This window comes from Bufo bufo, chromosome 10, assembly GCF_905171765.1.
Source record: "Bufo bufo chromosome 10, aBufBuf1.1, whole genome shotgun sequence".
In the NCBI taxonomy this organism is placed as follows: Eukaryota; Metazoa; Chordata; class Amphibia; order Anura; family Bufonidae; genus Bufo; species Bufo bufo.
Genome location: NC_053398.1, coordinates 56375925 through 56402687, shown reverse-complemented (window position 1 = coordinate 56402687; position 26763 = coordinate 56375925). Strand labels below are relative to the sequence as shown.

The 26763-nt window shown below is 45.1% G+C and overlaps 1 protein-coding gene across 3 annotated transcripts in view; it reads left to right on the top strand.

Moving 5' to 3' along the window:
- LOC120980974 (phospholipase A and acyltransferase 3-like) overlaps positions 1 to 25188 on the top strand; it is a 50045-nt gene extending 24857 nt beyond the window's left edge. For all 3 annotated transcript variants that reach the window (XM_040410393.1, XM_040410394.1, XM_040410392.1), the window contains one exon: positions 24806 to 25188. In XM_040410393.1, the coding sequence (XP_040266327.1) occupies positions 24806 to 24907 (102 nt within the window). In that variant the 3' untranslated portion in view covers positions 24908 to 25188. The remainder of the gene's footprint in view (positions 1 to 24805) is intronic.
- The last annotated feature ends 1575 nt before the right edge of the window (positions 25189 to 26763 follow it).

Genomic DNA, 26763 nt, shown 5'->3' with positions numbered 1-26763 from the left:
GACCACGTTGCAGGAGCCACAGAAGACTGCAAGTACGACATGCCTAGGGCCAAATCAGATTCCACAGATGCTCGGGGCATAACTCCCCATCGGCCCCTTCGGCAAGCTGACGAAATTTCTGAAACTGAAAACATGACCATGAATCAGCAATAGAATTATCTATTCCAGGAACATGACGAGCCTTCAGCCAAATATTTACCTTCAAACACAAAATAACTAAATTATTTAACAACTTAACTACCAACGGACACTTAGACGACAATTAACTGCAAACAAAACACCCTTATTATCAGAAAGCAAAATAATCCTTTTATTAGAGAAAAAACTACCCCACAAAACTAAAGATACCACTACAGGGAACAGCTCCAACAGAACAATATTCCTAGTGACCCCATTCGACACCCATGACGGATGCCACTCTGCAGTACACCAATGTCCGTTCCAATATGCACCGAAACCACACGAACCGGCAGCATCAGTAAATAAATCCAAGGATGAAGCCACAACAAAATCATCTTGCCAATACGACCTACCATTATATTGCTGAAATTCCAACCAAACCACAAAATCTTCCTTAACCTCCTTGCACAAATGAATATGAAAAGCTGGATTCCTAATGCCTGAAATTTTTGAAGACAACCTTGTGCAAAATACTCGCCCCATCGGCATTACTCTACTAGCAAAGGCTAACATGCCTAAAACCGACTGAATCTCTTTAACCGTAGCCTTACGCCTTTTTAACAAATCAAACAAAACCGCGCATATCTTGGTAACCTTTTGCAATGGGAGACAACACACACCCTTCTCGGAATCAATGACTATTCCCAAGTATTCTAAACGATTAACAGGGTAAACAGTCTTATCTTCTGCAAGCGGGACACCGAACTCCGATCATACTGTAAAAAAGGACTCCAACAATTCAGAACACACCGATGAACAAAAAGTCATCCAAATAATTCGTCACTGCTCCTCGCATACACCTTACCGATACCGCCCATTAAAGAAAAGAGGAAAAAACTTCAAAATAAAAACATGATAAAGAACATCTATCAAAATAAAATAAACCCTTAAAATAAAAACCCAACGAATTAAAACATGAAGGATGAACTGGCAATAAGCGAAAAGCGGACTGAATGTCCGCTTTTCCCATTAAAGCGCCTTTGCCGCAGCTCCGTACAAAAACTACTGCAGAATCAAAGGTGGCTAATTTAACAGAACACAATGCCTTATCGATTTCATCATTCAAAGATGCCCCATAAGGAAAGGACAAGTGAAGAATTAAACGATAAGCATTAGGCTTCTTTTTTTGGGACCACCCCTAATGGAGAAAGGCGAAAATTAACAAAAGGAGGAGAGGAGAGGAGAAAGTACTTGCAATCCTACCTAAAGCCAATTCCTTTGCTAATTTAGATTGAACAACTGAAGGGAACTGATCAACAGAAGACAAATTATTAACCCATTCACAACCAAGACCAGAAAATGACGGTAACCGAAAACCAAAAGCAAAACTATCCAGAAGCAACTCCGCCATCATGCAATTTGGGTATCGCTCGAGCCAAGGACGCATGTTCTCCAGATTTACTGGCATCCAAGCTCTTAGCCACATACTCTTTTGTGGAAGGCTGGGTCGTCATGTTAGCTTTTTTATAACACCGAACCAGCGGATGGCTACCTCCACAAAAAGCACACTCATGACGGTACTTGCAGGATGCAGGCCATCTGCACTGTGATTCATTAAATGAAAAGCATGTACCTTTCTTAAATAACTGAGAATGAGAGGCTGACGGAGTTGGCTGTTGCCTTGCGGCAGCAAAGGGTGAACGCTGCGGCAACAATAAGTTCAGCCACAGACCAACATCCTTTGTGCCCCAACGCATGCTGGGGTACACCTACATCCTTTGTCTGAAACCTTAATCATATGCAAACCATCTAATTCCCCCAAAATTTCTATACGCCTCTAACACATTATCTAAATGCTGAAAAAGGCCAGAACACTTCATAGGAAATTTTTCTCCCATCACACTTCAAAAAATACAGTATGCTTGGAGCCAATTATGAAAAGTTCGGGGAATAGGACGTCTTCTGTCTTCCTCAGACTTATCCTCCCACTTCTCCAGTTTTGTAACGAAATCCTTAGAAGCGGGTAAAATGGATAACATATCTACAAATTCATTTCTCCATATCTTCTCTTTCACCGACATGGAGAGATGAAAACCTAAAGGGGATATTTCACACGACAACATTTCCTTATAAACACACTTCAGAAACACCTTTGCGTTTAGTAACCACTGGTCTAGGGAGAGATTCCTCACTATCTGAATGCCTACCCACCTCCTGACCGGAAAACCGCCAAGCGTCCGAAAAATCACCTGCCACACCAGCCGGCTCAGAAGGAGGGGTGGGGAGGGGGACAAAGTTCTTTAAGGAAGAAAGTACAGACGACAAAGAAGCAATGACAATACCCAGACCACTGGTACACTCACCACCCTCAGAAGCTGAAGCCTGGACACCTGCAGAGGATCAAGGGAAGTCCTGTAGCTGTGGTCCATCTTCCAGACACGCACCCTCCTGCTGCTCAACACCTAAGTGGAGCCACTGGGAGGAATGCTGCACAGGCCGCCTTCCTTCTCCACGCCTTCCTCGAGACCTTGACTGGACCGGAACGTTGGTGGCATCAGTGGAAGCTCTCCCTGCCAAAGACATCTCCGGAGCAGAACCTGAACACCGAAGATCGCAGGAGGAACTAAAATGCTGGTCCGAGATTCCTGGGGACACAGATTCCAGACACACTGCTGACGTCATCTTACTGCTGCTGCTTCCGGCGCACCCATTTGCAGAGGAGCCGCGTCTTTCAAGCCTCTTCTTCTCTTGGCCGGACCTGCGTGGAGAAGGAGAAAAACGGGTGCGCTGCCTCTTCTCCCTTCTAGAAGAGCACAGCGCAGGCATCATGGAGGGGGCACCCGGACCCTCAGCCGCATCAGCCGACTGATTAGAGACTGGAAGCGCCGACCACCGCAGGGACCACTGAAGGGGAAGACATATCAGCCAGGCAGGACTCAAGCCAGGACGCTGTGTCGCCATCTCCAGCACGCCTTCGAAGTTCTGCGACAAAATCCTCCATCAGGTAGAGAGCAGCAGGCGGGAACGGGCAGCAATCCTTCCACAGGTACTCGTCTCACAGCGCACGGCTGGCAGACACCGCTTCTTATAACCCTAGCCGGGTCCCAGCCCAAAGCTCCCACCCAATCCCATACTTGTTGCTGGGCACCCCTATTCCATTCTGCCCAGCAACGGAATTTAATAGGTCCCTCCCCGACCCAATGAATGACCTCTGCCACTCTGCCCAGTAACCCTACTATTTTTAGCCCATATACCGCACATTCTTGGCGGGAGAATTCCCGCCAAAAACCCTAAATGTAAAATCTCTGGGATGATTTTAATCCCATGAGGATCCCTCCATAATTCTTTCCGGGATCCTGACATTCTGTTATGCATTCCGTCATAATAGAAGTCTGTTGCCAGCATAATGGATCAATTATGTAGTTTCAGAACAGCTGGAGCCCTGAAGGTTGCTGATCTCTGGCAGGGGTGTACCTAGCTCTTTTGCTGCCTGAGGCAAAAATGTAAATGGTGTGCCCCCATGCCAAATTCTCAACCTACCTAACCCCTTTCTTCCTAACATTACATACAGCAATAGAAAGGGTATTACAGTGCCACATACCCCTACATCCAGTGACGTCTCCTCTGATGTTCTTTTTCCTCATCTTCTTTCGAACCAGACTGCCATAATTTCTTCCCAGACATCTCTTGTCTCTGCAGAGTTTGACAAACAGACATCTTATGCCCCTTATAATGTAAGCCAGTACATAAATACCCCCTTATAATGTGTTGCAGTGCAAAAGATACCCCCTTATAATGTGTGCCAGTCCAAAAAATGCCCCCTAAAAATGTATGCCTGTAAAAAAAGATCCTTTATAGTGTGTGCCAGTATAACCTCCTTAGTGCCCCCAGTAGAGCCAATGTCCCCATAATGCTCCAATAATGTGTGCCAATACCGCTTCTATGTGCCAGTACAAAAAATACTCCTTAGTGCCCTCAGTTGAGCTAATGTCCACATAGTGCTACCAGTTACGCTAATTAGAGATGAGCGAATTTTTCCAAAATTTGGTTCGCCTAATTTTTTGGGAAAAATTTTGTTCCATACGAATATATTCATGCCGAATTTCATTAAACTGCTATTTCCTGGCTGCAGAGAGCCTTTATAGTAGTGAAGAAAACTGTGCCTTGCAGTAACACGCATAGCAAGTCTGCTTTGGTTGTGAAATAATACTGTGAATCCATATGACATGCAGATGACAGGAGTCGCTCTTAGAATCACTGCTCACTTAACTTATTTGGGCAGTCACACTGACCAAATAACTCAAGTATGAACTCAACCTTACAGGTCGATGTTGGCGCCAAGAAGAAGCGCACTCCTTTTACACCATCGTCAGCTGATTCCATATAGATGTCAACAGAACCTGTTCTATTAAACGCTTATACAAGTAGAGCCCCCCCCCCCCTAGACAGAGTGGAGAGGGTGTCAGCAGTAAGTTTGTGTTGATGTCACTGATTATTTTTCCCTTCCTATGATCTGTCAGAACAATAACCCACAAAAAACAGATCCTGTCTGTGGAACATCTGCCTTCACTCAGTCAGCATTTGGTCAGTAATCCATCAGTATTGCTAATGCCAAAAAAACGAGTGGATCCAAAACAGAGATGACACATGAACAGAATATTTGCAAGTCTTCTGTGTTTTGTACCCACCCCTGCTTTTGGATACCAAATCATAAGCCAATTCTGATGGGACCATACAGGCCTTACAGCTGCTACACAGACAGGATCCGTTGTGCATCTCATTTTACAGATCAGAAGAAGGGTAAAAAAAATGATGATGTCAGCCAAGCCAAAAATTCTAAATAGTGGTCCAGTCATGAATTGGGGAGGGTGGGAACAGCATGAGAAATCCACAGAGTGGCCCTATGACCATAGTGGTGAGGTGGAAGTAGCATCAGGAGGCCACAGAGTGGCAAGGTGACAGTGTGGAGGTGGCAGCAGCATTAGTAGGCCACAGAGTGGCAAGGTGACATAGTGTGGAGGTGGGTGGCAATACCATTACCCCCAGAAGATGGTGGGTGAAAGAAGGAGCACTTGGCATCAGGTGGGTGGCAGCATCAGAATAGTAGCGAAGACAGGTAGCCAGAAGAAACCGGTCTCTTTCGTCAAAGTGTTGGTGTGGCACCATGGATGATCTAGTCTGATGCATCAGGAATTGGTGGGTTGAAATCCTGGCTGATCCATGCCTGATTCATCTTGACAAAGGTCAGTCTCTCCACATTTTGGGTGGACAAGCGAGTTCTTCTTGGGGTAACTATGGCCCCCACTGCACTAAACACTAGTGTTGATCACGAATATTCGAATTTCTAATTTTTATCGCGAATATAGGTACTTTGAAAATTCGCGAATATTTCCAATATAGTTAAATATATTCGTAATTTCGAAAATTTTAATTTTTTTTTTCTATTTTTTTTTTTATCAGTACACATGATCCCTCACTGCTTCTAGCTTGTGGGCCAATAAGAAGGCTGCAATATACTTGACTTTAGGAGTAGTAGTGTTTGCGAATTTTGCTCTATATTAGTTTTTTTTGAATTTTCGCTATATTGCTATATATTCTTGTTTTAGAATATTACGAATATTCGAAAAAACTAAGTTATAGCAATATAGAGAATATTAGAAAAAAAATCGAATATAGAGCAATTTAGCTAATATAGTGCTATAATCTTCTTTGTCTAATAGTTGTAAGTTGAAAAATTTGCAATAAAAGATTTGAATCCGAAAATTCGCATATTACACAATCATTACCTTTCCAATTTTCGAGTAAAAAAAATCGTGAATTTTCGAATTTGCGAATATTCGACGAATATTCTACAAAATATTCGCGAAATATTGCGAATTCGAATATGACCCCTGCTGCTCATCACTACTAAACACCCGCTCTGATGCCACTCTACTGGCCTGGCAGGACAGCTTTTCCATGGCAAACTCGGCCAGTTGCGGCCACAAATCCAGTTTGGCTACCCAGTAGTCCAGCGGATCTTCAATGACGGCTGGCAGGGTGCAGTCCAAGTATGCCACCACCTGCTGGTTCAGGTTCTGCTCTACGTCTAGCTGCTGGTGAGTAGTTTCTTCACTATGCGGGTAAAGAAAGCTGCTCATCAGCGACTGTAGACTCAGGCTGCTGCTGATAGAGATGGTACTGCTCCTGCCACCCCACCCCTCCCCAGAAGCCATGGCAGTGGAATGTGAGCGCACAGGGCCCCCCCGGTCAGACCTGCGAGAGGATGGACGATGGCGCAGATAGCCAGCGGCCAACTGACTACATAGGATGTCTCTATAGTAGTTCAGTTTGTCCTCCCTCTCAGCGGGTAAAAAAAAAAAAAAGGCCCCCATTTTGGACCGGTAACGAGGGTCTAACAAGGTGGGGAGCCAGAAGTCATCCCTCTGCCGAATGGTGACATTTCGGTTGTCACTACCCAAGTAAGTGAGCATGCAGCGGGCCATTTGCAGAAGTGACTCGGAGGAACTCCCTGCCTCCATCTCTACTGCATACTGTCACGGTGTGTCTGGGTCCTCTGCCTCATTTTCCTCATCACCCTGTAGCTCCTCTGGCTGCTCCTGCTTCTTCTCTCCTGTCACCTGTGTAGCAAAACCACCCATTTCTCTACACATTGCTTGTGCTCCAATGTCGTCCTCCTCCTCCTCTTTCTCCTCCCCACAGGGCTCATAAGGCCGTGAGATCTAGGCGCCACATCTCCAGTCCCTGACCAGCCAGATTTACCAGCATCTGTTCCAGGACATGAAACTGTGGAATTACATTGTTTATCCTGTAGTCCAGATGACTGACAAATAACGTGGCTTCCTCAAAGGGCCTGAGCAAACTGCAAGTGTCACGCATGAGCTGCCACTGGCTGACATCGGAGGTACACAGGGGACTACTCCTGTCTGCTTGGATCATCAGGAATTCGTTGATGGCCTTTCTCTGTTCGTTCAGTCGGCCCAACATATGAAGGGTGGAATACCAACGGGTGGAAACGTTGCATACCAGCCTATGTTGGGGGATGCCGTTCTGCTGCTGCAGCTCAAAGAGAGTGTGCTTTGCAGTGTACGAGTAGCTGAAGTGCATGCAAACTTTCCTAGCCATGTTTAGGATGTCTTGCAGATGGGTGGAAGTCTTCAGGAACCGCTTGCCAACCAGATTGAACACGTGTGCCATGCCAGGCGCACGGCTCAGCCCTTCTTAACGCAAGGCTGACACAATGTTCTTCCCGTTGTCGGTCACCATGGTTACGATTTTCAGTTGTCGCAGAGAAAGCCAGGATTCGATTTCTTGCTGAAGGACATGGAGCAGTTCCTCCCCTGTGTGACTCTGTTCGCCCAGGCAAAATAGGTGCAGAACAGCGCGACCCCACGTGCCCTGCACATGTGGTATGCTGGAGGGGCACTTGGAATTGTCCCTGCAGTAGAGGCTGAGGACACGGTAGAGGATGAGGAGGCAGAGGCAGACATTGTCGCTGGACCAACGGCATGGCAATGTGGAGGCGGATGCAGCATCATCTGGCCAAGTTGCTGGTGTGGCTGTGCAGGAACCCCATTGACCCAGTGGGCCTTAAAGGACATGTATTGTCCCTGACCGCAGTTACAGCTCCACACGTCGCCACTGACGTGCACTTTGGCAGACACACACAGGCTCAAGGACTGGCCCACCTTCTGTTCTACATGTGTGTACAGGGCTGGTACTGTCTTTTTAGCAAAGAAATAACGGCTTGGGAGTCTCCACCTTGGCTCGGCACAAGCCATCAGTTCTCTGAAAGGTGCAGAGTCCACCACTTGGAAAGGGAGGGACTGCAGCACCAGCAACTTGGACAGGAGCAGGTTCAGCTTCTGTGCCATTGGATGAGTGCACACATACTGTTGTCTCTTGGCAATTGCTTCGGTGATCGATTGCTGGCGGAATGAGTGATGAGGAGGAGCAGGAGCATCAAGACCAGCAGATGATGAGAAGGACAGACAGCTCCCTTCAGCTGAGGTGGTGGAGCCTTGACTGCCTGAAACTGGGTTCGTGTTGCAGCGGTTGCTGCGGCAGGCTGGACCACCACATCGTAGCCACGGTTCTCCCAGGCGACTTTATGACAACGCTGCATATGTTGACACAGGGACGTAGTGCCAAAATTGGCACCCTGGCCACGCTTCACCTTCTGCCCACAGATTCTACATATGGCCACGTTCACCTCCTCCGGCGGCTTAACAAAAAACTGCCACACTGCCAAGTAGGTGATTTTACCCCCAATACTACACACTGACTGACGGCTACCGCCGCTGCCTGCTTGAACCCCTGCACCGCTACTTCCCGGGCAGATAGGCTCCCGCAAAGTGGGTGGTCTACCCCTGGCACGTTTGGCTACCGACCTCACACTGCTGCCACCCTGCTGACTCCCGGCCACGCTAGAGACTTGCTGGCTCACAGGCAAGCTGCCACCCTCTTCTCCCGATGATAAAGAAGCCCCTTTGTCACCCGGCTCCTAAGTGCGGTCAGCTACATCATCATCATCGAGTATTGTCTGCATGTCACTGATGTCCTCTTCAGCCGTCTGTGGGTCAGGAGCCTGACCGCTCACAACACCAGCTCCCATGCCACTCTCCTCATCACTACTTGCTCGTCTAGCGGAGGAAGCAGCGGATCTCTCCTCCAGAACTTGGCTGGGCAGTAGCTGCTGACTGTCCTCTAGTAGCTCTTCCTCGCTGAAAAGTGGAGCAGAGCCTACGGCATATAATTCTTCTTGCGGTGAGGGAACTGAAAATGACAGAGGAAGGTTAAGGACAGGTGGGGGGCACAGGGCCTGCTCCAGGGCCATGCCAACTAAACATTGTGTCAGAGGAAGCCACCGACTCTTGGCTGGGGGTATCTGATGTCACTTGGGACAAAGTAGATGACCAAGTCAACCATTCAAGAACCGCTGGGTTGCTGGTCACTACACGACCGCTAGATGACACCGGGAGCACAGGCCTCTCGCTGCGACCCCTGCTGCCACGCCCCCTTACTCTGCTGCGACCTCTGCCTGCGCCAGAAACATTTAGGCCTCTGCCACTCCCCTGTGCAGGGCCTAGCACTTCTCTGTCTGACATACTGTTAGATCAAATAATCAAATGTTAGATCAAATATTTTTTATTTTGCCACTAATACACAGCAAACAGGGCTTTAGAATATATCACTGCACCGCTGAACGGCAATTAGGCCCTAATTTTTTTCTACACAAAGGCTTTTCAACAGATAAGTGCAATGCTGAATGGCGAATATATTTTTATTTCGCCACTAATACACAGCAAACAGGGCTTTAGAATATCACTGCACCGCACAAGGGCAAATATATTTTTCTTTTGCCACTAATACACGGCAAAAGGGTTTTACAACATATAAATACACCGCATAAGGGCAAATAAGACGTACTCTAGAAATATTTCCTTGTAATAAACCCTGTTAATGGATGTATCAAACAGCACTTGCACAACAACAGCAAGAACGGTTTGCTGGAATTACAGAGCTTTATAATGGCAATTTGGATCCCCAGTCAGTGCACCAAGGTGTAATAGGATTGTTCCTATTACCCAGTCTGTAACCTCCCCTACTGAACCCTGTTCTACACAAATGCTGTGGAACGATTCCTCCCTATCCTTTCCCTGCACTTATAAATCATTTTTTCACCACAATCAAGTCTTTTCTATTACTGTCCCTAGAGCCTACAGACGTCTCTCCCTGCACTAAGTACACTGGTAAATGGCAGAATCTAAGATGGCTGCCGCTATTTATAGGGCTGTGACATCACAGGGCTGGCTGCTGATTGGCTGCATGCATGGCATTGTAGGTGATCCCGCGAGTTCCTTTCTCCATGTCCTCACACGTGCAGCAGCCATTTTAGGAAAAAATGCGATTCGTTACCAAGAAGCACGAGAAAATTCGCCTTCGATGCAAATCGAATTTTTCCGGAAATTCAGATCGAATTCCACTTCGTCAGCTTCAATTTGCTCATCTCTAATGCTAATATCCATATCGTGTCCCCCGATAATGTGTGCCAGTAAAAATGCCCCTATCTAGTACTCCCAATAGATGCCACCATAGTGCTCCCGGAGTGATGAGTTCAGCGCACCGGCCTCTGATAGGCTTCAGGCCCAGAGGGAACGGGGAGGGGAGGCAAGGATCCTGTGCCCCAACACAGTATTCAACTTATCTCTGTCCTGAGGAGGGCAATACAGTTGAATAAAGAAAGATGAGCGCTTCCACAATGGAAGCGCTCATTTTTCTCAGCCCTACTTCTGCCCCCACCTATCTCCGGGGGTTCGCACCATCTGAGGCCATAGTGTCACCTCGCCTAATTGGCGGTGCTCCCCTGATCTCTGATATAAATTATTGAAAATGATATGTCACAAGGAAAAACAAGGAAATCTAAAGAAAAATAATCTTTATTTATATAGCACCAACATATTCCACAACTCTTTACAATTCAGGGGTTCATGTACAAATGGTCATAAATAGCATAGCAGCAGACAATTCAATAATTAGAACAAGAGGAAAGAGGTTGCTCACAAGAGCTTATAATCTATGAGGAGATAGGGGTTACACAAAAGGTAAAAGTGCTTGTTTTCTACAATGGTCCAGCTATCTTGGGACAATAGGGGAGCCGCATGAGTGAGTCACTAGTCGATGTCTGTAGTGCAGCGGAGAGTTTGGTGGAGGATCAGGTTCAGAAAATGATAAATGGGTTATATATGGAGAGGAGTTACATCAGGGAATGTGATTGGCCACCCTAAAAAGATTTGTTTTTAGGGAGCGCATAAAACTGTTTATATTGTGATTTAGCCTAATTTCTTGGGGGAAGGCATTCCAGAGAATTGGTGCAGCTTGAGAGAAGTCTTGATACCGGGAGTGAGAGGGTTCAGAATATGGTGGAAGTCAGTTGTTTGCAGAGCGTAGAGCATGGGTAGGGTGGTAGACAGACTGAGATTTTCGATGACTATGAGGACCAACAACTTCAGGGAACCCCGGTGAAGAGAAAGAAGCTTGACAAGGAGGACCAGAGGAGAAACTGCACAGCTCTGCCCCAGGACCCCCTGGAAAAACACTGTCCAGCAAGCCGGAGAAGACCCTCACAGCTCTACCCCTCCCCCCTCGGAGCCTGTGAAGACTCTCCAGAAGAAAAGAGGCAGACCCTGTTAAAAGAAGCCAGACCAGCAAGACTGCCAAGCGACAGAAAGATGCCCCAGGACCAGCCAAGACGAACCCCTGCACCCGCAATTCAAGCCCTCCCCTGGACGCCAGTACCCCTGCCTCCTCACAGCAGAGGGCCAACAACAGGAAGCCAGGCCAGGCCCTCCCTCTGATGGAGCCCTGGATGCAGACCGTTGTGGCCCTACAGCCTAAGGAGGTAGATTGGAGGAAGCCAAACATCATTGATGGGATATTCGTGAAGAAAATGTTTATGCAGCAGGGTTTCACCAAGAGTGAGAACTACAGTGTTCAGCTCCTTCATAACCATGGAGTCTTGTAGAAGGTACTGGGCAGCGGTGACATCACGAAGGCCAGATTTCCCATTCTCCAACTTCCTGTGCAACAGCAATGTGTGAAAGGAGGAAAGGCAGATAACTGTCACAATGAAGAACATCTACACCCCTGGGAAAGACCTCTCCACCTTCCTAAAGTGGTTCTGTGTGGTGGTAAGGGAGCCCACCAGGATCATGAATGAACACAACCTCTGGATGGGGAAGTGGTCAGTCAGACCTGCCAGAAATGTGGCGAGAAAAGGCACGAGATAACTGTCTGCAAGGAAGTTGCCGGCAGGACACAGGAACCATGGACTGCCCAAGATGAAATCCTGCAACCTCTGTGGACTGGCAGTCCATGTGTACAAGGATTGCCACAAAAAGGGAAAAACCTGGCCCAGGCCCCCTGGAAGCTCAGGGTCCCCTAGAAGGCAGAACACCTCAGTGAATAGCACATGAACATACATTGGCCACACAGTGAGGATGCCATTTTTCACATGTGACCACCATTGCGGAAATTAGCACAACACTGCCCGAGACCTCAGTGGCATTTCACCGCACACACACTGCCACCATAACTCAGGGTACCGAAGCCACAGCTGACCCCATCCTCAGCTGTGGTGTACATATCATCATTGGAGGAGTTTCCCAATCAAACTGCTGCAGGTACACCTCAGAGGAAAATAAAAGGGAGAGACAGTCCCAAGACCAACCTCTCAACGAACAAGGTGCTGGAACAGGGGAGGAGGAGGAAAATGACGTTAAGAAGAGCCTGGAGCACAGGGTACAGGCGCTGGTAGACAACCCATACGCAGACAGCGACCAAGTGGACTCTGAACGCTGTGCGCAAGTGATCCAGGAGGTGCTTCATGGCCTGCTGGGCCCGGAAGAAATTACAACAGTGGACATGTTGTTGGAGCTTGTGTAATGGCTCCAGGAGTGTTGCCATGGACCCAGCAGTGGTAGAGGAGGTGAGCTGGCCCTCCCTGTTCTCACACTATAAGAAAACTATGAAATAAGTACTGTTAGGGTCTATTCACACGTCCGTAATTTGGGTCCGCATTCGTTCCGCAATTTGCAGACCCATTCACTTTCAATGTGGCTGGAACGGATGCGAATCCGCATTTCCGGGATCCGCATCCTTTTTTTTGGGATACGTTTTTTCGGGATCCGCAATTCCGTTCCTGAAAAAAATAGAACATGTCCTATTCTTGTCCGCAATTGCGGACCAGAAAAGGCATTTCCTATTATAGTGTCTGTGATGTGCGGTTCTCAAATTGCGGATCGCACATTGCAGGTGTCTGTGTTTTGCGGATCCGCAAAACACATACGGGCATGTGAATGGACCCTTAGGGCCTCTGGTCTGGCTGAAAAGTCAAGTTTCAATGCTCTTACAGGTGCGATTTATTGACTTACAGGGTAGCCACTTATACTTGGTATTAGATATGTAGTTTTCTTTCTTCTGAAAGAGGGCTATTTATATACAGTGTTATTTATTTTTTCCAAGCAGCACTCCTACATAGACTCTTTATCAGCAGCATAGAGAATGAGTACCTTCTGAGAGCTAGTGCAAACTGATGCATTGTCCCCTCCATGGCATATTATTAAACCCCTGCCTTGTTTTTCTGGTTCCTGTACAAAGAGAAAAACACAGAAATATAGTGGCAATACTGGAGGAGCGGCTCAACCCCTAACACTGTAGCGTGTTTTACATTGGGGGAGCAGCCCCACCGCATGTGGACCGCAGCAAACGACTATCCCCAGCAAAAAATGCATACGGTGGAGGATGTCGGCGCGGTCCACATGCACCACAAGGGCATCCTACACAAAACGGAGCATTGTGCGGATGTAAATACAATCATATAAATCACAGAAAAAAAATGCACCAAACGGATATACCACTGACTATACTGGCTAGTCATAAATGCAGATATTAAAAGCTGAGACTTTCGCCAATATATTCCTGTCAGGAAAATATCGGAGCCCATCATTGCACCACGTCACGGTCACTCAGCATGGCAAAGGGTCCTACCACTATGCTACCTATGGTGTGAACACGGTCTGAAGGTGATGTAATCCAGCTCGCAGCCAGGCTTCCACACAAACGCCTAGCAGGACAACTAGTGCAATGTGAACAAAGCCAAGACTGCAAGCCACACCCATATCAGACCCTGTGATGGAGGTCACCAGGCGCAAAAGAGTGTTTGAATGCCAGGTAACGGCACATACACTACATATAAAACAAGACAAAAACACAGAAATATAGTGGCAATACTGGAGGAGCGGCTCAACCCCTAACACTGTAGCGTGTTTTACATTGGGGGAGCAGCCCCACCACATGTGGACCGCAGCAAACGACTATCCCCAGCAAAAAATGCATACGGTGGAGGATGTCGGCGCGGTCCACATGCACCACAAGGGCATCCTACACAAAACGGAGCATTGTGCGGATGTAAATACAATCATATAAATCACAGAAAAAAATGCACCAAACGGATATACCACTGACTATACTGGCTAGTCATAAATGCAGATATTAAAAGCTGAGACTTTCGCCAATATATTCCTGTCAGGAAAATATCGGAGCCCATCATTGCACCACGTCACGGTCACTCAGCATGGCAAAGGGTCCTACCACTACGCTACCTATGGTGTGAACACGGTCTGAAGGTGATGTAATCCAGCTCGCAGCCAGGCTTCCACACAAACGCCTAGCAGGACAACTAGTGCAATGTGAACAAAGCCAAGACTGCAAGCCACACCCATATCAGACCCTGTGATGGAGGTCACCAGGTGCAAAAGAGTGTTTGAATGCCAGGTAACGGCACATACACTACACATAAAACAAGACAAAAACACAGAAATATAGTGGCAATACTGGAGGAGCGGCTCAACCCCTAACACTGTAGCGTGTTTTACATTGGGGGAGCAGCCCCACCGCATGTGGACCGCAGCAAACGACTATCCCCAGCAAAAAATGCATACGGTGGAGGATGTCGGCGCGGTCCACATGCACCACAAGGGCATCCTACACAAAACGGAGCATTGTGCGGATGTAAATACAATCATATAAATCACAGAAAAAAATGCACCAAACGGATATACCACTGACTATACTGGCTAGTCATAAATGCAGATATTAAAAGCTGTACAAAGAGATCATATTATGTATTGCAGTTCTTTAAATATTATGTACAGTTTACAGTAGATAATTAGGGGGATGTGTTAACTAAAACCCACAAATTGGTCATAAAATGTGATCTGATCTTCATCTAAGTCACAACAATAGACAATCACAGTCTGCTTAAACTAATAACAAACAAAGAATTAAATGTTACCATGCTTTTATTGAACACACCATAAACATTCACAGTGCAGGTGGAAAAAGTATGTGAACCCTTGTATTTAATAACTGGTTGAGCCTCCTTTAGCAGCAATAACTTCAACCAAATGTTTCCTGTAGTTGCAGGTCAGACGTGCACAACGGTCAGGAGTAATTCTTGACCATTCCTCTTTACAGAACTGTTTCAGCAATATTCTTGGGATGTCTGGTGTGAATACGCTTTCTTGAGGTCATTCCACAGCATCTCAATCGGGTTGAGGTCAGGACTCTGACTGGGCCATTCCAGAAGGCGTATTTTCTTCTGTTTAAGCCATTCTGTTGTTGATTTACTTCTATGTTTTGGGTCGGTGTCCTATTGCAACACCCATCTTCTGTTGAGCTTCAGCTAGTGGACAGATGGACTTAAGTTCTCCTGCAAAATGTCTTGATAAACTTGGGAATTCATTTTTCATTTGATGATAGCAATCCATCCAGTCCCTGATGCAGCAAAGCAGCTCCAAACCATGATGCCCCCTTCACCATACTTCACATTTGGGATGAGGTTTTGATGTTGGTGTGCTGTGCCTCTTTTTCTCTACACATAGTGTCGTGTGTTTCTTCCAAACAACTCAACTTTGGTTTCATCTGTCCACAGAATATTTTGCCAGTACTGCTGTGGAACATCCAGGTGCTCTTGTGCAAACTGTAAACGTGCAGCAATGGTTTTTTTTTTGGACAGCAGTGGCTTCCTCTGTGGTATCCTCCCATGAAATCCATTCTTGTTTAGTGTTTTACGTATCGTAGATTCGCTAACAGGGATGTTAGCATATGCCAGAGACTTTTGTAAGTCTTTAGCTGACACTCCAGGATTCTTATTCACATCATTGAGCAGTCTGTGCTGTGCTCTTGCAGTCATCTTTACAGGACATCCACTCCTAGGGAGAGTAGCAGCAGTGCTGAACTTTCTCCATTTATAGAAAATTTGTCTTACCGTGCACTGATGAACAGCAAGGCTTTTGGAGATACTTTTATAACCCTTTCCAGCTTTATGCAAGTCAACAATTCTTAATCGTAGGTCTTCTGAGAGCTATTTTGTGCGAGGCATCATTCACATCAGGCAATGCTTCTTGTGAAAAGCAAACCCAGAACTGGTGTGTGTTTTTATAGTGCAGGGCAGCTGTAGCCAACACCTCCAATCTCATCTCATTGATTGGACTCCAGTTGGTTGACACCTCACTCCAATTAGCTGTTGGAGATGTCATTAGTCTAGGGGTTCACATACTTTTTCCACCTGCACTGTGAATGTTTACATGGTGTGTTCAATAAAAACATGGTAACATTTAATTCTTTGTGTGTTATTAGTTTAAGCAGACTGTGATTGTCTATTGTTGTGACTTAGATGAAGATCAGATCACATTTTATGACCAATTTGTGCAGAAATCCATATCATTCCAAAGGGTTCACATACTTTTTCTTGCAACTGTATGTGCTTTGCACACAGCAGGAGGAACGGTAGTACTAAGGATCTATGGGGCGATCAATAATGCCTCTGGCTGATATATACAATCAGCTCTCTGGAGGAGACCACTATATCGGATCAAAGGAGTCAATGGGCATAGTAGCCACTACCAATGACCGTCAAGCCCAGTTACTACCCTGACTATCATTCCACACTGACTAGCTCTTCCTCATGTAGCGTCTATCTAGTGCTTGATGCGTTTCATCTTAGAATCATCAGGAGCAGCAATTTGTTACAGACAGAGATGCTAGGCACAAACAACGCTGCCACACTGTTGTGTGGCGGCGTCTCCGGCACTATGACGGCTGTTAAGCGGCCACTCAACGCTCTGATATAAGTAGGGGGACCTGACACACCCCCAGAAGGGGTGAAGAGGCGCAAGGCCAATGGGAGCCGAGTGAGGCGGAGCTACTGCACGAAAGCTCGCCGGCATCACACTGACATCACAAAATAAGCCTAACCACAGACTGGAGGCAAGGGAGAGTAAGAGACAGGGAGGAGAGGAGGATCCTCTCTTAATAGATTCTGTAAAAAATGCACAATGATTTCAGGAACTCGCGATCGCACAAGAACAACAGGCATAGCGCTATAACCAGCTGATAATGCATATATAGTTCATAGGTGTTGATCACATATATGCTGGCCAGACAGGCTACATTAATTAGGGAAACAGAACAGACTCGACAGATGGATCATGTTCAATCTATAAAGCATGCATATGAGATATGGTCATTGAGACCAGTAGGACAAACGGTACCCAGCCTGAAGGTCCACTGGGCCTCCTTTTTTGAAGGACGCGCTGATCCAAATTGCCTGCCCTTGGGGAGGGTCGCACAATTTCAATTCCTTGGAAGGAAATAGACTGCACATCTCCTGAATTAAATGCATTGACCTGTCGTGCAACGGGGGTATTGGCATTCTTTCTGATATCGCTCAAATGTTCGCCAATTCTCCGACAAAATTCTCGGGTGGTCTTACCCACATATTGTAGCCCACATATACAAGTGGCTAGGTAGACCAAATCCGAGGATCTACAATTCACAAAGCACCTGATTTGATAACACTTGGAAGTAGTAGTACTGGTAAATGACAATCCCACTTTAATGGAGTGGCATGCGACGCACCCACTACAACAAAACGTGCCCACACTGGAGCCAACCAGCAAGATGCTGGGATGCGACATCTGGAATAAGCTGTCCTTCAGGTTGCGTCCTCTGCGATAAGTGGATAGAAAAATCACTCACGCAGTTTTCAATGTCCGGATCCATCTTTAGGACACCCCAGTGCTTACGCAATATATTTAGGACCGGGCCATTCGCAGCATCAAACGTTGCTATTAGGCGGATTTGTTCATCACTTTATTGTCTACTTCTGGGTTTAAGAAGAGACTCCCGTGTGCATGCTAACGAATGTTGGTAAGCCAATGCCAAAACACTGTGTGGATAGCCACATCTCAATAATCTGTTGCCTAAGTCTCTGGCCTTGGTCTGAAAATCTGAGATGGAGGAGCAGTTGCGACAAACCCGAAGATATTGTCCCCTAGGTATTCCTTTTTTCAAGGGAACTGGATGATAGCTCTCCCAATGTAGGAGGCTGTTTGTCGCAGTTTTTTTTTTACGATGTAAGCTAGTGTGTATCTGTCCCTCTGCTGTCTTGGAAATCTGGAGATCCCAAAAATTTATCGCGGAGTTGATCTCAGATGTGAAATAGAGACCATACTTATTGATGTTCAAGTTCACAGGATTCCAGCTCGGATCCTATCCAAAAGATCAGGACATCGTCGATGAACCTTAACCACAACGAAACATAAGAGGACCACCTCACAAGTTCATCTCCGAATACCACCTATCTTTCCCACCAGCCCAGGTATAAGTTGGCATAAGATGGTGCACATGGGCTTCCCATGGCCACACCCCTGAGCTGGTGGTGAAGGCGATGTATGAAAAGAAAAATGTTATGATGTAGTATGAATTTTACAAGGCTGATCATAAATTCATAATGCGGCCAAAATTCTCTACCACATTCCTGTAGGAAATAACGTACTGCATTGATGCCACCCTCATGAGGGATGGAAGTGTAAAGGGCCTCAATGTCAAGGCTGGCCAACAGGGTATTGCCATCAACCTGGAGGCCATCAAGTTTATTAACAATCTCCATTGAATCCCTAACATGGGAGGGCAAAGATAGAACAAAGGGTTTGGGGATGGTCCTCTACATAATTGCTAATCTGATGTGCCAAGCTATTCGTACCAGAAACAATTGGCCTGCCTTTAAGGGGATTCAACCCTTTATGCACCTTAGGCAATCTATAAAAGCAGGCCAATTGAGGAGGTTTGGGTAGGGGTGCCTGAAATTCAACCTTATCAATGAGATTGGAGGCAAGCGCAGGACTTAGGAGACTTTTTTAGCTCAAGTAAATGTTGTTCCGTGGGATTTCCCAATAATAAACCGTAGCAGTTTCTGTCCTTTCAAAATGTCAAGGCGCATGTTTAAGATATTGATTCTGCCCCAACACTACAATGTTGCCACCTTTGTCAGCTGCGTTTATTACTATAGACGTGTCCTTTTTAAGAGGTAACAAACCCACTAATTCTTCCTTGGATATGTTGTTTCTGCATCTGGCTCCATCTAGTTGTCTAAGGTCATCAATAACCAGATTCAGAAACACATCCACAGGGGTGGTATCATTAATAGGAGGGATGGATAGGGAACAATTTTTTTTATAGAGGTAAATGGTCCCTCACCAGGAATTTTCTCATTCTCACACATGAGGTCCACCAGATTCCTCATATCCCCTAAGTCGGCAACATCAATGCCGAGCTCGGCACATTGGCGTCCATCATGGTTCATAAAGAACTTCTTCCATTTAAGTTTCCTCATGAAAAGGTTTAGGTATTTCACCCAGCTGAACAAATCAAATACATGTGTTGGGACAAACGATAGCCCCTTTTTAAGGAAGAAAGTGCCCTATCCGATAAATTAATTATCTTTAATTCATCAGATAAAGCAACAGGTGGAGGTGTTACTGGGCACATATTTAAGGGTCCTTTCTCTCCCTTGGGGAAAAAAAAGTGAATCTCAAAATAGGCTAATTGTTGGTAACGGACATTAACCATCACAATTGGCATATACCGCACTAATGTGCGGCTTGACTGTGGCATAAATCGCCGTCTTCAGGGCTATAGCCTGAGTGATTGTGGTTCAATTTTGAGACACCACTGCCCCTCCATACATACATTCACTTGGCTATTACCCTATATATGTTTGTGGGTTTTAGTTAACACATCCCCCTAATTATCTTTTAATAGCAACCTAACTAATATATCCTGTCTGGCAGGCATATATGTGATCAACACCTATGAACTACATAAATATACTGATGGTTGGCTCACAAAAAGTCAAAATTCCTAATTTTTCTGCCCTGAGGAAGAAACCCTTGCGGTTTTGAAACGCGTCTGGCGATATTATCTAAATAACAGCTGCATCCTCTTGAAGATACCCTGCCACACCACAGACCACTATATTTCAGATCGCTAAAAAGTATATAAAAAAATCCTGAAATCTACACTACGCATGCTCAAAGTGCCGCTACCAGCGAGAGAGACGTACGAGCCATACGCAACACGGATTCCAGCAGGTATCACTCCACAGACGAAGCCATAGACAACTGGTAAGAAGCGCAGTTGCGCTCAATGCTGTGTGAAAAAAAGGAATCAAGCATACGGCAGCATATGCAAGGTGTGTGAACCGGCATACACGTGAGTGAACTCATACACAAGTACTGCGTCTATATTAGTCTATCATAATCAACCTAAAAACCATATAGGTCACTCATCTTCCGGGGAGGTGTATATATATCTTACCTCATTCAGCCATTTCTTATGCGCAGCTATACTGGACATTAATTCAAGGTGTGCAGGAGATTCTTGATACTTTTTCTCCATCTGATAACTAGTGATGAGCGGGAGGTGCCATATTCGATTTCGCGATATTTCGCGAATATTCGTGTTATATTCGTCGAAATCGAATATTTGAAATTATTCCAATTATTGCGAATAATATGCGATTTATTTTTTTCGCATATTGCGAATATTTATCTTGATAGTATAAGGCAACGTTCCTATGCTAATTGACTATGGCTAGGCTAATATGTGTATTTTACGAAATTTCGTAATATTGCTCTAACTTCGTCTTTTAGAATATTACGAATATTCTAAAAGACGAAGTTAGAGCAATATTAAGAACATTTGCAAAAGTCGAAATTGCGATGCGAGTAATATAACACGAAATAGTCGCATGAAGATTTCAACTTAGCACAGCTATATTCCATATTCTAGCCTAATATGGAATATAGCTGTGCTAAGTTAGCACTGCTATATTCCATATTAGGCTAGAATATGGAATATAGCTGTGCTAAGTTGAAATCTTCATGCGACTATTTCGTGTTATATTACTCGCATTGCAATTTCGACTTTTGCAAATGTTCTTAATATTGCTCTAACTTCGTCTTTTAGAATATTCGTAATATTCTAAGAGACGAAGTTAGAGCAATATTACGAAATTTCTAAAAGACGAAGTTAGAGCAATATTAAGAACATTTGCAAAAGTCGAAATTGCGATGCGAGTAATATAACACGAAATAGTCGCATGAAGATTTCAACTTAGCACTGCTATACTCCATATTCTAGCCTAATATGGAATATAGCAGTGCTAACTTAGCACAGCTATATTCCATATTAGGCTAGAATATGAAATATAGCAGTGCTAAGTTGAAATCTTCATGCGACTATTTTGTGTTATATTACTCGCATCGCAATTCCGACTATTGCGAAATTTCGTAAAATACACATATAGATTAGATTGTAATTTAGCTAATATGGAATATAGCAGTAAGTTGAAAACGCCACTGACTGGAGCAGCCAGGAAGCCAGGAATCCAAAGGACAGGTAAGAACAACTTTAGGGAAGTGGGAAAGAAAAAAATATAATAATAAAAAAAAAAGAAAAAAAACGAATATTCGATTTCGCGAATATATAGAACGATATTCAAAATATTCTCGAAATCTCGAAATTGCGATATTCGAGAAAAAAATTTGCAATTCGAATATTCGCGCTCAACACTACTGATAACAAGAGTGTTATAGTCTGGCTACACAGAACAAGAGCGCAGGACACTGCAACTAAACTCACTGACAGGGTAATAAGTGCACCATACGCTGTATAAGTGCACTTAAAAACGCAGGATATATCCGTTTTTGAAGGTTTTTGTCACAAATCAATCTGAATGAAACATTTGATATTGTTTCTTCAGTTCATAAAGGATTGCAGCTGTATTATAAAATTGTGGGCCGCGTGAGCGCCGCAACCCACCATATAGGAGGGACCGTGACCATTTCCAATTTATTGTATATTGTCATTCATATATGTTTTTATTCTAAATGCATTTTTTATCACCAATGAATTGACTATTTTATGATAGTTGCATTTTTAGAGATAATAATAATAAATAAAGGAATTTTTACTTCTTGTGAGCCGACCATCAGTATATTTATTAGGTTTTAACACCTATGGGATGGTAGCTGGTCGTCCTCTATTCTGGTGAGCTTCCCAATATTTTTCCTTTTGTTTAACCTATGAACTACAGTCATGGCCGTAAATGTTGGCACCCCTGAAATTTTTCAAGATAATTAAGTATTTCTCACAGAAAAGTATTGCAGTAACACATGTTTTGCTATACACATGTTTATTCCCTTTGTGTGTATTGGAACAAAACCAGAAAAGGGAGGGAAAAAAAGCAAATTGGACATAATGTCATGCCAAACTCCAAAAATGGGCTGGACAAAATTATTGGCACCCATAACTTAATATTTGGTTGCACACCCTTTGGAAAAAATCAGTCGCTTCCTATAACCATCAATAAGCTTCTGACACCTCTCACACAGAATTTTGGACCACACTTCCTTAGCAAACTGCTCCAGGTCTCTCTTATTGGAAGGGCGCCTTTTCCCAACAGCAATTTTAAGATCTCTCCACAGGTGTTCAATGGGATTTAGATCTGGACTCATTGCTGGCCACTTCAGAACTCTCCAGCGCTTTGTTGCCATCCATTTCTGGGTGCTTTTTGACGTATGTTTGGGGTCATTGTCCTGCTGGAAAACCCAAGATCTTGGACGCAAACCCAGCTTTCTCATACTGGGCTCTACAGTGCGACCCAAAATCCGTTAGTAATCTTCAGATTTCATGATGCCTTGCACACATTCAAGGCACCCAGTGCCAGAGGCAGCAAAACAACCCCAAAAAATCAATGAACCTCCACCATATTTCACTGTAGGAACTGTGTTCTTTTCTTTGTAGGCCTCATTCCGTTTTCGGTAAACAGTAGAATGGTGTGCTTTACCAAAAAGCTCTATCTTGATTTCATCTGTCCACAAGACGTTTTCCAAGAAGGATTTTGGCTTACTCAAGTTTATTTTTGCAAAATGTAGTCTTGCTTTTTTATGTCTCTGTGTCAGCAGTGGGGTTCTCCTGGGTCTCCTGCCATAGCGTTTAATTTCATTTAAATGTCGACGGATAGTTCGCGCTGACACTGATGCTCCCTGAGCCTGCAGGGCAGCTTGAATATCTTTGGAACTTGTTTGGGGCTGCTTATCCACCATCCGGACTATCCTGCGTTAACACCTTTCATCAATTTTTCTCTTCCGTCCACGCCTAGGGAGATTAGTTACAGTGCCATAGGTTGCAAACTTCTTGATAATGTTGCTCACTGTGGACAAAGGCAAATCTAGATCTCTGGAGATGGACTTGTAACCTTGAGATTGTTGATATTTTTCCACAATTTTGGTTCTCAAGTTCTCAGACAGTTCTCTTCTCCTCTTTCTGTTGTCCATGCTTAGTGTGGCGCACACAGACACACAATGCAAAGACTAAGTGAACTTCTCTCCTTTTTATCTGCTTTTATGTGTGATTTTTATTTATTGCCCACACCTGTTACTTGCCCCAGGTGAGTTTAAAGGAGCAGCACATGCTTGAAACAATATTTATCCACAATTTTGAAAGGGTGCCAATAATTTTGTCCAGCCCATTTTTGGAGTTTGGCATGACATTATGTCCAATTAGCTTTTTTCCTCCCTTTTTTGGTTTTGTTCCAATACACACAAAGGGAATAAACATGTGTATAGCAAAACATGTGTTACTGCAATACTTTTCTGTGAGAAATACTTCATTGTCTAGAAAAATTTCAGGGGTGCCAACATTTACGGCCATGACTGTATACATGCATTATCAGCTGGTTATAGCGCTATGCCTGTTCTCCTTGTGCGATCGTGAGTTCCTGCGATCATCGTGCATTTTTACAGTATCTATTAAGAGAGGATCCTCCTCTCCTTCCTGTTACCCTTGCCTGTATGGACTTTGCCTCCAGTCTGTGGTTAGGCTGCCTATTCCGGTTCCTATCTTACCTTTCTTCAAAACGAATGGTGAGTGGCTTATTTTGTGACGTCAGTGTGATGCCGGCGAGCTTTCGTGCGGTAGCTCCGCCTCGCTCGGCTCCCATTGGCCTCGCGCCTCTCCACCCCTCCTGGGGGTGTGTCAGGTCCCCCTACTTATATCAGCTTCTCGGCCGTCATAGTGCCGGAGATGCCGCCACACAACATCAGTGTGGCAGCGTTGTTTGTGCCTAGCATCTCTGTAACAAATTGCTGCTCCTGACGATTCTAAGATGAAATGTGTCGAGCACTAGATAGACGCTACATGAGGGAGAGCTAGTCAGTGTGGAACGATAGTCAGGGTAGTAACTGGGCTTAAGGGTCATTGGTAATGGCTACTATGCCCATTGACTCCTTTGATCCGAAATAGTGGTCTCCTCCAGAGAGCTGATTATATACAGTATCTCAGCCAGAGGCATTATTAATCGCCCCTATAGATCCTTAGTACTACCGTTCCTCCTGCTGTGTGCAAAGCACATATATGCCAATTGTTGGTAACGGGCATTAACTATCACAATTGGCATATACCGCACTACTCTGCAGCTTGTCTGTGGCACAAATCGCCGTCTTCAGGGCTATAGCCTGAGTGATTGTGGTTCAATTGAGAGACACCACTGCCCCTCCATACATACTTTCACTCAGCTATTACCCTATATATGTTTGTGGGTTTTAGTTAACACATCCCCTAATTATCTTTTAATAGCAACTAATAAAAGTATACGTTTTAGCGCCTCTATCCTTTCGTGATTCTCCCTAGTATCGAGACGCACTTTATTTGTTTACTAAATTGGCCTTCAGTGAATTTCAGTTTACAGTAGAAACTAATCAATTGTTTTGTGTTGCAGGTTGTTAATGCTGCAACGTACTCGGCTGTGGGAGGAGGAATCTTTGCTGCAGCTCTGGCCACCATAGTTGTTGTTGCAAGAAACAGAAGGCAAAACCAATGAAAGCAGGATAAATTGGCAGAAACATGTTTGTGTGGGGTGCTTTGTAAATGAACATTTTATATACAGTATATATCAGTATCATCTGCATGGGGTTTGTTTGTCCTTCCCATGTTTGTGTGGCTTTCTTTCAGATACTCTTTTCTTGCCACATTCCACAAATTTAATGATAGGTTTAACTGTTTTCTAATAACCAGGACCTGGTGTGATTTTTGGAACTGATGTGAGTGGTAACAATTTTTTATTTTTTTTTGCGTGGTAAAAACGCCATATGTTTACATATAGACTCTTTAAAAAACGTCATTGCGGACCCCTTTGGCACTGCCTAGTCCTCACGAAGGGGGTAATCCTGCCCCAGAAACTCGTTGACTATACTGTATAATAAAAGATCTCTTAATACCAGACACTTCAATTCTGAAGTTCATTCAATCAAGGTCTAGGCAGTGTCAAAGGGGTCCGCAACGACGTTTTTTAAAGGTTATATCTCTCCATCTGCCACCTGCCTTGAGCACACGCAGAGGACCGCGGCCGCAGCCCAAGACAACCACACGCTGGTCAGGACACTAAATAACCAGCAAAGCGATCTACAGTTGTTGTGACTCTTCACAACAACATCTGGTAAGTAGACTCGTAAGCTCTTTAACACAATAAGGAAGCATTTAATGCACATGTGGCGCTCTACTCTCCCAATTTTATCTCTACACATACATATAGACATGTTCATTAGATTTCCACTCTTGTGATTCTCAGGCCACTCCGTTGGGATTTGACCCTTGATTCTCCATGTTGGACAAAAATTCCTGTCTCTCTGGACACTTACAAGTTCCAGTCACTCTGACCGAGCCTCGCTTCCTCATAGGTTGGGTGTACACAATCCATCGATCAGGGAAAACCACCTCCCTCCTAGTTTTATATCTCCTTCCTAGCTGGGAAGACATGTTAGGGGTGCAGTGTTAATCCCCTTGCTGTCCACACCAGAACTCAAAACTAGATAACTGTCACGGCCATGGCTATGACCGTGACTCCTGAACCGCATGCGGTTGTCAGCGGTTTTCTTTGGTGTTCAATCACAGGTGAGGGCTGTGGTATTTGCCTCACCTGTGGTTGCCGCTGGCAACAGTGTGTATGTGGCAGCGTAGCAGGCTGAGCTGTGCCATTGCAGCTCGCTACGTTGTGCATGCGGTTTTGAGTTATGTGTGTATGTGTGCACTTCCTTTTTATGTTATTGTGTGCACGTCTCCTTTAAGTGGTGTTTTCCCTTCCCTGGTGTTGGAAGGGTTAATCTCCTTCCTAGTGTGTGTGTACTGGGTGTGTCCGACTGTGGGGTGTGGCTTCTTGGCCTATATAGCCTCACTGCTTTTGCAGGCCTGCAGGTTGCTTCAGCCATGCTTAGCTGAGAGCAGCCTCATGTCTTTATTACCTGCCAGTAAGAGCCACCCCTGTGGTCATAACCATAATGTCGCTTTAAGTTATTTCTAGTTATGTGTGATGTCCGTGTGATGTTTTATATGTGATTTTGTGCAGCTATGGATCTGGGTCCCTGTGTGGGGATGCGTTTGTGATCTGCACCCTGCTAACACAGGGATCCAGTCAGCAAGGCTGTGGCAGGTAGGTGGAACTCTTTGTTCACCTGCCATATCCATAGAGCTGTTTATGTCTCCCCTTTTCCTGCAGCTTGGCCGTTGAGACTCCTGCTCCTCCGTGTCTAGGAGGAGTGGGCTTGTCTTACTCAGCTCCTAGGTGAGGGTCATCTTGAGGGCTAGCAGGGACTTTTAGGTTCCGGAGCATGGGCCCTCCTACCATCAAGGTTGGCTCATGTAGCTAGGAGCCAGGGTCAGGTTAGGGATGCGTTTAGGAGG